This window comes from Mastomys coucha, unplaced genomic scaffold, assembly GCF_008632895.1.
Source record: "Mastomys coucha isolate ucsf_1 unplaced genomic scaffold, UCSF_Mcou_1 pScaffold15, whole genome shotgun sequence".
Taxonomy (NCBI): Eukaryota; Metazoa; Chordata; class Mammalia; order Rodentia; family Muridae; genus Mastomys; species Mastomys coucha.
The window spans coordinates 13537440-13553389 of NW_022196897.1; the positions used below are offsets into that span (position 1 = coordinate 13537440).

The 15950-nt window shown below is 48.2% G+C and overlaps 1 protein-coding gene across 6 annotated transcripts in view; it reads right to left on the reverse strand.

Annotated features, from left to right (window-relative positions):
- Positions 1 to 9925: 9925 nt before the first annotated feature.
- The window catches only part of Camsap1 (calmodulin regulated spectrin associated protein 1), a 63444-nt gene continuing 57419 nt past the window's right edge, over positions 9926 to 15950 (reverse strand). For all 6 annotated transcript variants that reach the window (XM_031369382.1, XM_031369381.1, XM_031369387.1 and 3 more), the window contains one exon: positions 9926 to 12951. In XM_031369382.1, coding sequence (XP_031225242.1) covers positions 12649 to 12951 — 303 coding nt within the window. In that variant the 3' untranslated portion in view covers positions 9926 to 12648. The remainder of the gene's footprint in view (positions 12952 to 15950) is intronic.

The following is a 15950-nucleotide window of genomic DNA, read 5'->3' on the forward strand; positions in this document are numbered from 1 at the left end:
CCCCGTCTTGCATGGCTTCACTCAGCAATTTCTGAAGGGGTGCTGGGGTGCATGGGAGAAGGAATGACCTGGAACTGGAGTTCCGTAGGGGACTGAAGAGTCCTTCTGCATGGTAGCCAGCTGTGTTCTCTAGCCATTCAACATGCTGTTCTGATCAGAGCTTCTGCATGGTTCTGGGACTACACCAGGGCCTATGGGTTGCCTCTCCCCAGAACCAGGCAAGGGGGCAACCAGTAAAGGTGTCATGCCCTTTAAGAAGAGAAAAACAGAGGGGCTTAGAAACACCTACTCAGGAGTCCCCACCCTGAGCCTGAGCTCTGCAGCCCCCTGCATGGGGGAGGAGGACCACAGTGGATCCTCCAGAAGTCTAGAGGCTGTGGATGGAAGTCAGATGTTATTTCTAGCTCTCACACTTGAGCTTCCCTAGCCATGGCCTTTGGGAACACAGAACTGGCAGATGACGTGTCTCCATGGACCATTTCACACTCAGTCTTGTCTCTAAACTCCTGATCTAAGAAGCACAATTAGCTCTGGGCCCTGGTCATGCCTCAGGTCTCCAGGGACTGCGCCAGGCAGCTGATTTCATTCTTGTTTATGGTTTGTATGATCAGAACTGGAACCTTCTATTAAAATGGATACATCCTACAGGCATGCATGGAACAAGGCAGGCCATCTGGAACAGTGGGTGTGGAGACAGTGGAGGCTCACCTGTTTTAGGGTTAGAATTGCCTCATGTATTCCTCACCCCAAACTTCATAGACTAGCTCCCAACCTCTGGCATGGCCAGCAGGGCCTTCCCAAAACATTAATAAAATCCCCTGTGGCTGCGGGTGGCTGGGCCTAGGCAGCTGCCCCAGGGTGTGTGGGGATGTAATGCCCAGAGGACCCCTTGGCAAGCTTTCCATCAGGGGCAAGCATGTCCCAGAGATAGGTACAACTCATCTGAGGCCCTAACCCCTGGAAATCCACCCTCACCCCACACTTGGGAGGAAGGTGCCCCTGATGTGACTATGTGAACTTCCCCCTTTAGGGTGCTTTTTGAGTGTCCTGAAAGGTTGGGGTGAAGGGATGGACCAAAGGGCCCACACTTTCTCAGCCAGAGCAGATGGAAGCTCAGGTGAGCAGGTGATAAGGGTCAAGGCAGTTGCTGTAGCTTGCCTGAGAGTACTTGCACCTAAGTCTCCCCTTCCCATAATCTGCCTGCAAATCCAGCCTTCCTACTGCCACTCCGTGCCTGTTGGAACCTTCTTGCTCACAAAGTATGCATGAGTCCTGGTGAGGTGTGATGGGACAGAGGTGGCTGTAAGGACTCAGGGAAGAAGTTCTGGGGCTTGGGTAGAGAAGCAGGTGGTTTACACAGGACTTGGGTGGCCAGGACTTATCTAGGCTAGGGTCTGTCAGCAGCCATCACTATGGAGCAGGAGGGGTATGAGTCACTCATGTTCTATCTCCCTGCTCAGCCACCTGCCTGGCTGCTGAGCCCAGAAAAACAGGAAAGCTGGTCTTCATCTAGATGGGACTAAATAGCCTTCAAGTCCATGCTGGAAGAACTGCCACTTCTGAGGCACCTTGGGGAAAGCCACCTGTCCTGTATTTGGTTCAGGATGTTTACTCTCGTGTTCATCTGCCCACATGGAAACACATTCTCAATCTCAACAGTGTGGGGAGGGCGCTCCTCCCACAGGTATAGGCAGATACTTCCAGCCCAGCCTTTGCTAGCTTTTAAAGATGCCCAGCCCTGGGACTGGCACTTGGGCCAGGAGGATTTGTGTGCTGAGATATCAGTCACCAGATCAATAAAAGCCACCTGCTCACCTGGAACTCTCCATAGCTTCCATTGCCTTCATCTCCAGGCCTGGAAGACTGTCTTTTGCAGTATCCCTGTCTCCCACTCTCTTTGGACACCACCGATTCTCCCAGCCCTGGTCTTAAGGGCTCTCATGAGATACTCATTCCCAATGGACAGGGTCTGTCCCAGCCCAGGAAGTGGCAGAATTTACACAACAGAATGTTCAAGGTATACAAAATTAGCAAGAAGCCTTTTATTTATTTATTTATTTATTTATTTATTTATTGTTCCTAACTACTTGGAATTGTAGCTCAAAATAGTGTCTTGGGTGCTGTAGCCTGTGCTAAGTGAAACACTGACAGCCGTGTTGTGAGGGGCAGCTGGGCCTGGGAGCAGTTCTGCTGTGGGGGCTGGGAGCCTGGGAAGTATGTGCTTGCTGCAGGTTCTAGGCAACTTGTATTTACAGATGGGCAGTGACAGACAGATATAGGGATATCTAAGCGTAAGTGCTCAGTGCAGAAAACCAGGAAGGGCAGAGACAGAGACCAAGGCAAGGGCTAAAACACTTGCATACAGAAGTAACACCAATCCAGCTACACATCTGCCACACCACCTGAGTCCCTCTCACTCCACCACCACATGTACCCCATGCTCCAAGGCATCTCTCTGTGGGTGGTCAGAGACAGACTCCCGAGAGGATATGACTGGTCTGCACTTGGCAGAACGCCCAGGCTGTGCCTAGCCCACCATGCTCTTACCCTGCCATTCTGACCCCTCATCTTAGGCCCCAGAGTCACACCACAATGCCCTCAAAAGGACCTTTCACAGTTTTCCCTGCTAGGAAGACAGTGTAGACTACAAAGAGGAATCACACTTGAGTGACAAGGACAGTGCTGCTGTGGGAAGCTAACAGTTAGATACTACCTGACTTACTTCAGTTTACTGTCTTCCCTTCTAAGAGGCACGTTCCTTGAGAATGGGGTTCTGGGTGTCTAATGCTCACTGCACACAAACATGCCTTTGGCATCAATAAAAGTTTTGGGTATATTAATTATTTTTTATTCTCTCATATATTATACCCCTACCGCAGTTTTCCCTCCCCAACTCCTCCCAGTCCCCACCACCACCACCTCCCCTCCCCCCTAGATCAACTCTTCTCATTTCCCTTTAGAAGATAAAATTAAATAAACAAACAAAAGAAAGTCTCCCAGGGATATCTACTGAACATGGCCTAACAAGATACAATAAGACTTGACATAAACTCTCACATCATGGGTGGATGGGACAACCCAGTAGGAGGAAAAGGGTCCCCAGCACAGGCAAAGGTACACAACCATAAGGTATATGCAGAGGACCTAGCTTAAAACCATACAGGATTCGTGTCTTGTTACTTCGGTTCCTGTACAAGGGGGCACATGTCTGCCCCATGCCCTGCAGTGTGGTTTCCCAATGCAACTGCAATTCACACAGGGCACCCAATAATCCTTTAGGCTTGAGCTGGGGATAACATCTGCCTATCTAAACAGCCTCAACCCTAGCCCAGAGTCCAGACCCCTAGGGGGAGTCACTGTCCATGTCCAAGGAGCTCTGCATGGGCAACTGAGTATCCTTAACAGGTGCCTGCCAGGGGAGGGCAGTTTGCAAACATAGCAAGCCCCACCCCTATCCTTTGCTCACACCCTTTGCAGCCAGGCACATCCTAGTACTTCCCTGGCCCAGGGCCTGCTCTTCCTCCAAGTGGGAGCATCCAGCTCTGAACATCTTATGCACATCAACAGAGATGTCTAAATAGCTGGCTGTGGTCCAGGAGACAGCAGGCAGTAGGGCTCGTATACTGTCCACTCCCAGCCTCTGCTGAAGTACAATGTTCACTAACTCGGATGCAAAACAGGGCACGGCCTTGTCTTTTGCATGGCTTGAGGAACTCCTCCCTCACTGACCCAGGTATACGCATAGACTGTAGGGCAGGTGGGTGGGTACTCCCATCACCAGGGAAACTGAAGCACAGGCTCACTGTTAAGAGCTCAGAGCAGCAAGGTCCAAACCTGGACTTCTTAGAACTTCCATCATCTCACCAGGTTAGACTGCTGGGACAGTACCTTTAGCAGTACCTTTGGGTGGTACCTACACCAACTGTCCATTTTGAGATCCCAAGGAAGCCACAAAGGGCAAACAGGCTGGGACAGACCTCACCCCTGCCCCCTCCCCAAAGTAGCACCTCTGGTCCCTGCTCTGCCCACTCTTCTCAGGTGGAGTCCTAGCAACCGAGACAGGCCTGGCCTGGGCACTGGAACCAACAGGATCAGCATATAGCATTGACATAAGCAAATATTGCAGGCTGCATTGCTGACCTGCAGAGGCTGGTCTAGTTCATGCTCAGGGGTCCCTACTTTGGAGGTACTACCCTATCTGTTAAAATTTCACCTGAAAAATTTTACTTTTCCTAAGTCACGTGAGAAGATGGAATCTCAACCACTATGGCACAGTGAGGACACAAACCAAGCCGGTTGTGGTGGCACACATACCTTTGATCCCATGATTCAAGAAGTAGAGGCCAGCCTGGTATACATACCAAAACCAGCCAGAGCTACATTAGTTAGACCCTGTAGAAAAAAAGGGGGGTGGGGAGTATGTGGAGTGGGGGAGGGTTGCCTAAGGATGGCCTTGTAGCTAAGAACTGATGCTCTCCAAGAGGACCCGTTTGGTTCCCAGCACCCACCCAGCAGCTCACAAGCATCTATAACCCAAGTTCCAGGAAACCTGATGCTGATCTGAGGCAGGCACATGCAACAAACACTCATTTACATAAAACAACCAAAAACCCCACAAAAATTCTCGCCATAGCATACACTGGTGGCAGAGCATAGAGAGACAGCCAGAGGTGCTTCACGGCTGCCAGGCTCTGCCTCTGCCCCTCAGCACTTAGGTCCAGTGAGTCCTGTGGCCCTCGTGTCCAGATACTGAGTGAGGACTGTATCCTCCCAGACTGCTTGAACCTAGAGAAGAATCCTGCCTCCTGCTGTCCTCTGTACTAAGTCCACTTCACTTACCTGATCCTGGAGCTCCACCTTACCAGACCAGACCAGCTAGTAACTGGAGCAGTTCGCCCTGCTTCATGATCCTCGTTATATATGTGAACTACTAAAGTACACCGGGCCCATTAGCAACCCAGGCAGCAGTCAGTGTGGACAACCTCTGTGCCCTTGTAGGAACCAACATCCTATCCGTCACCTACTTTGCCCACGACCACTGGGACCTCCCCTCCCCTGTTGCTCCTCCCTGTACACCTCAGTCACACTATGAAGCCCATGCTGGCTGCAAGTTTATGCTTCCCCACTTAAGTGCCCATAGTGCTATATGGCATTGTGTTTCATATCTAACATGTATCACTGTGTTCTTTGGGCAGTTTCTAGTATTTTACTATACAGAAATGGGAGGAAACTCCTGTGAGGTCAGATCTCCCAGTAGAAGCCTGGCAGAGATGACATCTGCCATAGGCAAGTGTGTGCCAATTCCTATGTTGAGGCCCTAAGCCCTAGAACTTTAGAGTAGGATTGGGTTTGCTGGAAGGTTTTAAAAGACAAGGACCATGGAGACAAGAACATGAGTGACCCAGGCCTATCTCACTGGTGATCTTCTAACTGGTCAGGACACAGGTACATAAGGACACAGGGTGGAGACTGTATGAGAGGAGGAACGTGGCCATAGGAGCTAGCCCTGTCACTCCTTATTTCAGGCCTCTAGTGTCCAGGACTGTGCAGGGCACACTGTGCAGTAAGATGGGGGATGAATGCAAGTGCTCCCTCCCAGAAGCCAGGTCGACTCCTGTCAGCAGACTAAATCTGACAGTGTGTAGGTCAGAGCTGGGTCATTTATTCAAGCAAAACACCCAGGAGGAGCAATGGTAAGAAAAGTCACCATCTTCTCAGTGCGATAAAATGCATCCTGTAAAACTCAACCCAATTGTAGCACACTAAGACATGAAACCTACACACAGGAATACCACAACGCAACCAGGAGGATGCCCAGCAGCTCTTCCAGGCACAGCAAGGAGGCAGGAAAGACAAACCAAAGCCTTAATAGGGCTGCAGAGCAAGGAGAAAACATTCCTTTTCACAGAATGTTAACAGTGTTCAAGTGCATCTAAAATTAATAAGAATAAAAGTTGAGTAAGATTGCTCATGGCAAGTTTCACAGAAAAACCCTGTGTTTATAGGCTGCCTGCATCAGTGCTATTAATACAAAACATGAATTATAGGTACAAACTCCACAGTACACTCACAGTGAGCCAAGCTGCAAGTGCAGCCTAGCAGGACCTGCCAGGCTCACCTAGAAGACACAGGCACTGTCCTCTGACAGCCTTCTCAACTCCCCTGCCTGTATGTAACATAACTCTCTCCCCCACGCACCCACCCACAGACCACAGGTCACAGAGCAGCAAGCACTGCTGATGCGGAGAGTGGAGAAGACAGTCTGGTCACTAGAGATCTACCCAACACAAACAGATAGGATGCCTACACTTTCCCTAGCCCAAAGCCAACCCCAGGTGTCTAGCAGGTTGGGAAAAATGAGCCATTCTTGGAGGTTTTGAGGATACTTTAGAATTCTTCATGACCCTACAGCATAGAATTTTTCAAAACTAGTAACAAAAAGTTGATAATGCAGCCCTAGAAATCTTAAAAATTATTTAACACAAAGCATGAAAAGTGAAAAAAGCTAATCAATTTGCAAAAGATAACAAAATAGGCAAAAACTTGTATAGATGGCTTACAAAGCAAAAAGTACAGCCAGCCAATGAAGAGAAAGAAATATGGTCAACTTCATGTGGCCAGAAATGCCCATCAAGAGCTGAGTGGTGGTGGTGGTGGTGGAGACAGAGGCAGGAGGATCTTTTTGAGTTCGAGGCCAGTGTGGTCTACAGAGTGAGTTCCAGGACAGCCAGGGCTACATAGACAAACCCAGTCTCGAAACAAAACAAAATAAACAAACAGTTAAAAGGGGTCAAGGAAACTGGAACTTCACAGGAGGGGAGCCACCTCTCAGCCCTGATGATCACATGACTGAACAAATGACAGCCCATGCTGATCCAAAGCTCGGACCCTCCAGGACTCCCTCCCTGTGAGCCCACTGTGCACCAGCACCTGGCCAGGTAGGCCCTCCTCTGACACCCTCCACTTCTCTCACTAGGAAGCCAGAGGGCAATGGGCCACCCTCTGCTTCTTCGGCAGCCTCCCTCCCCGGGTCTGAGACGTGCCCTCTTTCTGCTATACCATCCAAAAGACTCTGCACAGCAGGCCTCAAGCCTGCCCCTGGCTTACATGCTGGCTGCATTTCCTTCTCAGGTCAGGAAGCCTCATGGAGTAGCCAATCCACACTTACATCCTACCCACACAAGTGCCAACTGAATGCTGGCACACACTGCCTCAGGCTTGCCCACATGGCACTAGGGACACTCCAAAGAATGCCAAGCATCTGGAAGCACTGAGGAAGACAGAGGCAGAAGGGTCAACTTGTACCTACATGCTCTGGCCTGTGCCTATTTAATACCCTCAATAAATGCCATGCTTGCCGGGTGGTGGTGGCACACGCCTTTAGTCCCAGCACTTGGGAGGCAGAGGCAAAGTGGATTTCTGAGTTTGAGGCCAGCCTGGTCTACAAAGTGAGTTCCAGGACAACACAGAGAAACCCTGTCTCGAAAAACCAAAAAAAAAACAACAACAGCAAAAAAAAAAAACCAAAAAAAAAAAAAAAACAGCCATGCTTTAAAGTAAACACATGGGGCTGGCAAGATAGCTAAGAGGTTACTGCTCTTCCAAAGGACCTGAGTTTGGTTCCTAATACTACATCAAGTGGCTCACAACTACCTTCTGGAAACTGGGCCAGTTATTCAATGACTATAGTTGCAATCTAGGGCAAGGAAAGCCATTCCACAGTAGAAGGTTCAGTGTTTGTGGCAGGGCAGTGCCCATGGGAAGCGGTGGGCTTGGATGGCACCAAGACCACCTGGCTCAAGGTGCCTCTCCTTTGCCCCCAGATACCCAAAGGTGGATGTCCTATCTACTTCGGTAGCTCTAGGGAAAATATGCCAGGCGTATGGATAAGTCTGCAGTTGGGGGGTGGGGTGGGGAAAGAGCACAGAGAGCTGTGTGTGAGCTTAGGTAGAGGGCAGACTATCCTGGAAGGGCTCCTCCAGTCCTCAACACACATGTGCCCCCTAGTACTTCTGGGAGCTCTGCAGGAAGGGATTATCTCTATAGAGACATGGGACATGGCAGTCTCAGAGCAGGCCTAGTATCCCAGAGGGAGCCCCAGGCCGATGTCCATACTCACAAACAACAGTAGTAAGGTGACCACTCCGTGACTTCATTGTGCCCAGCATGCCCAGTAGTTGATGCTGCTGAGGACATGCTCTCTGCTCTCCCAGGAGCTGCTGGATGTTAAAACCTATGGCCTTCCTGAACCCAGGTGCAGAGGCAAGTATCTGTTCCCTTGAGTTCAACCACTTTTTAACCACTTTTATTGACTATCTATCACTTACTAACAGGCAAAGGGAGACGTCCTCATACCCGGTAGTTACTACCCAACTCAACATAGACTACCAAAAGTTTAAACAATTCTGGGCAATAGCAAATGCCATCCTCATCTGATGCCAAGCCTAGAACCACAAGTTCCAGAGAGGGGACAGGGTCCACTGTTAACTAGCAGTGGCTACGTCTCCCCAGAGCACTGTTCTTGCCAGGGTCTACTCTCCTGGGACAAGAAACAGGAAACAGGCTGCTTGTGAGCCAAACAAACAGTTGAGGAAACAAACAAAAACAGCTTAACTGTCACTATGAAATAGCAGCACCGAACAAGTCCCCAGCACCACAACTGTTACAAGCTCAAAACTGCAGCTACGTCAGGCAAATGCACTGGTGTGAGTGGATAAAGCCATAACTACTGAACATAATGGAGGAGTAAGATATACAAGGGCAACCCTGGTGATAAAGGTGAGCCCAGCAAACAGCTTGTGAGAATTCACTTAGCACTGCCTGGCTGTCCCATTCCCATTTAGAAAGGTCTACCTTGAACTATAGATCCAGCATAAAGACCAAAAACCAAGTTGTCTTTTGAAACAATAGCTTTATCAGTTCAACTTAAAATAAACATGCAGAAGCCCATGTCTTCAGCTCTAGACTCTGGAGCTTGGCTGCTCCTAAATCCCCACACAACTGCAAGTACAGGGTCACTCTCTCAGGCCACCCAGGGATTCCACCAGTCCACACAATCAAACATGAAAGAACACCCCTCCCTTCCAAACACAAGGGGCCATTCTCCTGCCTATGGCATGAGAGAGTTTCTTTCTCTGTATGCCAGAAAATAAGGCAGGGCCATTTCTAGCCAGGAGGAGACAAACCTGAGGTACCAGAGATCTTGGAATGAGGACAGGCACCCTACTCTCTGAAACTTGTGGTGCACTGAGAAACACCAACCAGGATCTTTGCTCAGGCAGCAGCTTTCAGAACAAGTGTGAAAGATGCTCCCATACTGCTGCTAGGTTTGTACCACCCATCTTAACAATGAAGAATTACTCCACCCTGACTTGAACCATTCATGGGGTGCAGTCTGAGCTCCATGTTCTTCCCATCACGCAGGCATTGCTCTGCTTCCTCCTTATTACTCAGGGAACTAGGGGAAGTAGACAACACTTACAGAGACCCTGGATGGATAAGGACATTCACTGATTGTACTTTCCCAGGCCACAACCCTGGCAAACAGTAGGAGGGATGAAGGAGCCAGGGGAGGAACCTGTCATCCATGCCCAAGTGTCTGCATCACAACCCTTAACACAGGCCTCCCAATGGTGGCACCGAAGATGCTGTGCACACCTCTCACAGGTTTGAGGGCTGACACAGCTTTTGTCACCACAAACCTAGAAAGACCTGGGAGAAATCCCCACTGAGGAACTGCCTCCATCATATTGTCTGTGAAGTTTAGGAGGGTCAGGCCTGTGTGAAACGGCACCAGAGCAAGCCAAGGGGAAGCAAGCCAGGGAGCTACATTCCCCCACTGTCTCTGCTTCAGTACCTGCCTTGGCTTTCCTCAATGATGGATTGTAATCTGTGAGCCAAATAAACCCTTTCATCCACAAGTTGCATTTGGTTGTGGTTTTTATTATGGTTTTCATTTATCAAGCAACAGCAAGCTCAGAACACCAGCGATACCAGATACCAGAAGCACCTCCAGAGTGCACCTCAGACACCAGGAAGACCCTGAGCCTGCAAGGTACACGTTTATTGCCAAGTAATCAGTGAGAAATAAGAGGATGCTGGGCATAGCTGCTTCCCAGCTGGGGCTTGTGACTTGGCCATAGTCACAATACAGGAATTAGTTCTGGCTTTACACATGTGGTACTGGACACAGGTAACCATAAAATGAAGTCACCAAAAAGCTCAGGTTACCAAGATCAAAGCCATTTCACTAGGTAAACCAGTACCAATCTATAAACACTCAAGTTGATTAACTTTCAACAAGAAAAACTTACTTTAACACTTTCTTCTTCCAAATAACAACCATAGTTTCAAACAATCTACAAGTAAATTTTGTATTATGTCACTTTTCAAGATTGCCTCAAGTAGTCTGGGCTTGAGAAGTCTGATTAGAGATTGTATTGCAGGAACACACCTAGAATACCAGGTCAAAAGGTCACACTAGAAAAAGGTATCTTTGGCATGCATACACATGTGTACACAGGCCATCTACACACATTCGTGTGCATATACTCACATATGCACATATAGGTACATCCCATGTCTACACACACATGTAGACCTGCACAGCCCCCTAATAACTCCACATATCTGCACATCTATTTCTGAGAAATATTTTTAATGCCAACCCACCTGGGCTCCTTGGGGGGGTCTGTCGTTGCTAAGCAATGAGCCACAGGAGTCATCATGTACTGAATTTCTTGACACTTTCTGTCTGAGAAGTTGAGTAGCCTTCCCAGCACAGTTGGTCAAGACAATGTACCCACACCCTGGAGGCTCCAGATCAACACCGCAAAATCCTGTACCGGAAACTTCCTAGTAAAAAATCAAAACTACTGCTGTGCCATGGCACACTGAGCCATCAAGCCACATGGCCAACACAGCTGGCGCTTGAGACACTAGCGCTGTACTTCACATGCACACCCTGCGTTCTAAGACAGTCTTCAGGGCATGCCACGTGCTAACTCACCACGTCAGAAGTTGAGCAGAAATGCAACTTCCTGCTCTACACCAGGTCTTCCACCTCTTCATGAAAAATAAATTCCTAAGTAACACGAAAGTCATGTGCAGCTGCTCTGAAGCCAGAAGCTGTGATACACTGTCAGCAGAAGGAGTTGTGACAACCACACACATGGTTAACAGAAAGCCAGCTTGTTACTTTATTACATTTTAGTGCTCTCTTAAAATAAATATGGTAACATCAAGTGCACAGTGAGAAATGAAGACATACAGGGTGGCCAGTGACAGGTGGTCACAGACTTTAATGCTCAGACAACACAGCGCCACCCGACTGAACACAGTCACAAAGGAAGAGAAGACAAGGCCTCACCTCACCCCTCCAGCCTTCTGTCCCATGCTCCTTTCCTCTGTCTACATGACACCGCCAGTGCTAACACTGAGACGTCTGAGTTCCCTCTATGGTTTTCAATTCTCTCCTGCAGTTGACACAGATTCAAGTAACACTCTCAAAAAGAAATGTGCAAAACTACAAGTGGCTCCAGGGTCTTCACACAGCTGACCCATCGCTGGGCCCTCTGTTTCCCCAGGACCGCGGGTTCTGAGGCAGTCAGCTGCCACAAGGACCAGCGGGGAAGAGACCTGAAACAGCTACACCATTCGGAAATAATTGCAAATAACCACCAAGTTTTAAAAGAGGCAAAAAGCAGAATTACCAACCTCACCTGAGACTGCACACTACACCGAGTATGCTGTTCCTCCAGAAGTAAGAACTATGGTAGGCAGGCCAGGCCATCACACACCACAAAGGAACCGGCAGCCAAGGGTGGAAAGTACGCTACTATACCAAAATCTGCCTTTATTAAAGTGAACATACCAGCACATTCCCCAGACCTAACAAGTGGTGGCTAAACTGGCTCGGCTGCCTGCGTCCAACAAGGCCAGCATCAGCGAGCAGTGCCCCACAGCCCTCCCTCCCAACTGTGCGGCAGAAATGCTCACTCCAAATGTAAACGTCACTTTAGCAGAAGACACACTTTGCTGACTTCAGTGCTTTTAGTGGACTGACATTTTCAGTAAACTTTTTCTGAGCAGCAAGGAACAGGTTTTTTTTTTCTTTTTTTTTCAGAATCTTAGAACTGGATATAAAGGTTGGCAGTAGACACAGTCAATAAATATCATACAATTTCTAAAATGAAAAAGATTTCCCATACGAACTCCTTTTATGAAGACATTCAAACACCCTGACCCAAATGAGCCTCGGCCCAATAATCACACACGATTACAGCTGGCCGACATGGGGCATCAGGCAATGTGCACAGGGGTGAAGGGAGGCCAGAGAGCAGGTCACATTTAACTTATCCTGAAGAACTTCAAGTGAGGGAGCCCACAGGCCAGGATCTTACTCCATGGTGTCCCTTATTCTGAGGATCTCAGTGGTCAGCAGGGCCACAGCACAGGCCCATGAAAGCACAGGACTCACTCCTGCATACGCCATGCCCAGCATCCATGTGTGCAGGGGTGAGAGGATCTTCTCTGTTCTCCAGGAACCTCTGTAGAAAACTGTTCGTGGCTCATCATTCGTACCAAATGGATGAAAATAATAAATAGGGATCCCATCAACACATCCTTTCAGAGTCCTGGCTGCCATGGTCACTTACGAGTCTGGGTCTTCTTTGGCACTGTGGGCCGCTTGGGCTGCCACAAGTGGTTATGGATCGTGAGTGCATCCACGCTGACCGACATGGTCTTGGCTGGAATCAGGTTAAACTGCTTTCGGTCTGAGCTGTACTTATAGAGTTTGTCAATCATCTTCTTGGTGATGCTCTTTGGCCCTGTGCCAGTGAGTTTGTAGATTTCTTCAGTGTCAGGTTGGTAGCAGTAAAGTGCCCTGAACTGGCAGCCCGCATCTCGGAACAGAATGATGTAGTGGTTGGCATCACACTTCTCTAGCTCCTGGGAAGTAGGAAGAGATGGGAAACACTGAATGCCACTCTTACACCCCAGATTCCTATTGTTGCCCCATGGGTAGATATTATTCCAAGGCAGTTGAGTGTCCAATAAACATCCTCTTTTAAGACAGATAAAACAGGTCTAGCACAGTCTCCCCACTTAAAAAAGTTATGACTAGGGCTGGAGAGATGGCTCAGCAGGTAAGAGCACCAACTGCTCTTCCAAAGGTCCTGAGTTCAAATCCCAGTAACCATATATATGGTGGCTCACAACCACCCATAATAAGATCTGATGCCTGCTTCTGGGGTGTCTTAAGACAGCTACAGTGTACTTATTTATAATAATAAATAAATCTTTGAGCCAGAGAGATCAGGGACTGAGCAAGCGGGGTCTACAGGAGCAAGCGGGGCACACTGGAGCGGTCAGAGGTCCTAAAAGTCAATTCCCAACAACCAGATGAAGGCTCACAACTGTCTGTACAGCTACAGTGTGTACTCATATACATAAGATAAATAAATAAATCTTTTTAAAAAGAAAAAGAAAAAAAAGTTATGGCTGGCCAACGAGATTTGACTAAAGACTCTGAGCAAGCAAGAAAAATGCTGCTGAGACAAACTGAGGAAACAAACAAAAGATGCTTCACAGCTCTATGCTATGGAGAGACGTAAATCAAAACCAAGTGAGCACCATTCCACAATGAATGAGGGGCAGATATGAAATGGTGTAGTCAGAACGGAAGGAGTCCACTATTCTACACAGTGGACACAGAGTCTGCAGAGGTGAGAGGATCTTCTTTGTTCTCTAGGAAACTGTAGAAAACTGTCTGTGGCTCATCACACTTTATACCAAATGAGATCCTATGACCACACTCTCTCAGAGTCCTGGCTGCCATGGTCACTTACATGTCTGGGTCTTCTTTCTGTATGCAAAGTCCAGAATAAAGACATCCAAGGAGACAGACTGCATGTAGACCAGTGACAGCACTAAATACACGGAAATCTACTGAGTGATGGCTTTCAAAGGGTGGAGTTTGTAGACTAGCGCCTAGATTTCTCCCTCACCCCCACCCCGAGACAGGGTTCCTTGTGTAACCCTGGCAGTCTTGGAACTCACTCTGTAGATAAGGCTGCCTGCTTCTGCCTCCTGAATGCTGGGACTAATGGCATGCGCCACTACCACACCCCATTCTAATAAAGCTGTCACTAAGAAAGAAGCTGCAGCCAACAACCTGTTGACATTGCTGCCAGGCTTTGTTGTGCCATGTGACAACACAGTCCCACACTGTACACGTGTACACTCCTCCAGGTAAACTTTCTGTATCAGCAGCTCCAGAGTATGGCAGGGGCTCCTGGCCTTTCCAGGCACCTGACTGCAGTGTTATAATTTCAGCCTGCCATCTCCAGTGAGTGCAAGGGAGAGTCTGAGGCCACCAACAAGCAGGGTGTGCCAGACCAAAAGAAGGTCCCAATTCTCGCCTATAAAGCTGAAAATTTACAAGATTTATAAAAATATAAATGAATGACTTTCTTATCTTTGCTTTAGAAAAGACAATTTTCATAAACATTTGAATTTGCTAGTGTAATGAGCTCATTATTGTTTATCTTTTGTAGTGTTCTAGGTATCAAACTCATGTTGTCAGGCCTGAATGGCAAATACAGTTTTACCCACTGAGTCATCTCACTGGCCTAGAATGTTTTGCCTACATGTATGTTTATGTACCACATGTATACTGGTGTCCATGAAGCCAAAAGAGGGCATTGGAACTGTGGCTAATATTAGAGCCACAGAAGGTTGTGACCTGCCTTGTGGGTCTAAGAGTCAAACCCCAGCTTCTAAAAGAGTAGTGCTCTTAACCACTGAGATATCTCTCCAGCCATCAACAACTTACAAATTTAAAAGATTAAGTAGAAAAAAGAAAAATCTAAGTCTGTATACAATACTGATCTAAACTACATAAACAGTGTTTAAACATGAACTGAATGAGCCCTGGTCAAAAAGAAAAATGCCACCTGCAGGAATGGCAGCTCTTGCACATCAGGGTCCCTCAATATTAACAATCATGCATTCCCTAGTGTGTAGCTCTGTGAGGAGACCATGCACGCATTCCCTGGTGTGTAGCTCTATGAGGAGACCACGCACGCATTCCCTGGTGTGTAGCTCTGTGAGGAGATCACGCATACATTCCCTGGTGTGTTGCTCTGTGAGGAAGCCAGTACTTTAACTTCCTCGGTGTCCAAATCAACAGCTGACAGGAAGGCTCCGTGTACTCATCATATCAACTCTGCCTTCCCTCTAGAGTTTGAATTAGTTTTACATGGCTGACTAGGTACCATATGACTAACTCTGGATAAAAATTCTCAAAAAGGGTTTTCCTATGCAGAAATCATGGCGCCAGTTGTGTGTCCCATGTCCTTAGGGGAGGCAGGCCATGGTACCACCAGTACATGGAGGTATACCCGCCCCTGCCTGCATCTTCCTCCTTGGCATACACAAAACAGAACTGAGCCAAGGAGATTTTCTGCATGTGTGAAGAAAAGGGCTTCTCAGGGTCATGAACATGTTCATGGGGTAAGAAGTCTAATCATAGGCCACTCTGTGGCCACAAGCTAAGACCTGACCAGTGGGAGAAGACATGAACATGTAGTACATAGTAGATAGGTTATTTTATTTAAAAAACAAAAGTGGATGTACACTGGGCCCTCAGGACCAGAAGAGGCCACAGTGAAGTGAAGGGAATTGAGGGAACTTCAAGGAAAGGACTCAAATGCTCCGCCCCTCATGGCAGAACCCCACGCAAACCAAGAGGACAGAGGCCCACAGCTTCCACAGAGCCTGTGAGAACCAGGGAGACCTGAGAACTTCACCGGCCCACTCAGTGCAGCTGGGTCAGTGGTTCACCTGTGAGCATTCTTTTTGATTTCTTATTTTCCAGACTGTGAATCCCACTCTCCCATCTAAGCCTGCAGGCAGCCTTGCCTCTGTGTACACTGCTCACTCAGGGT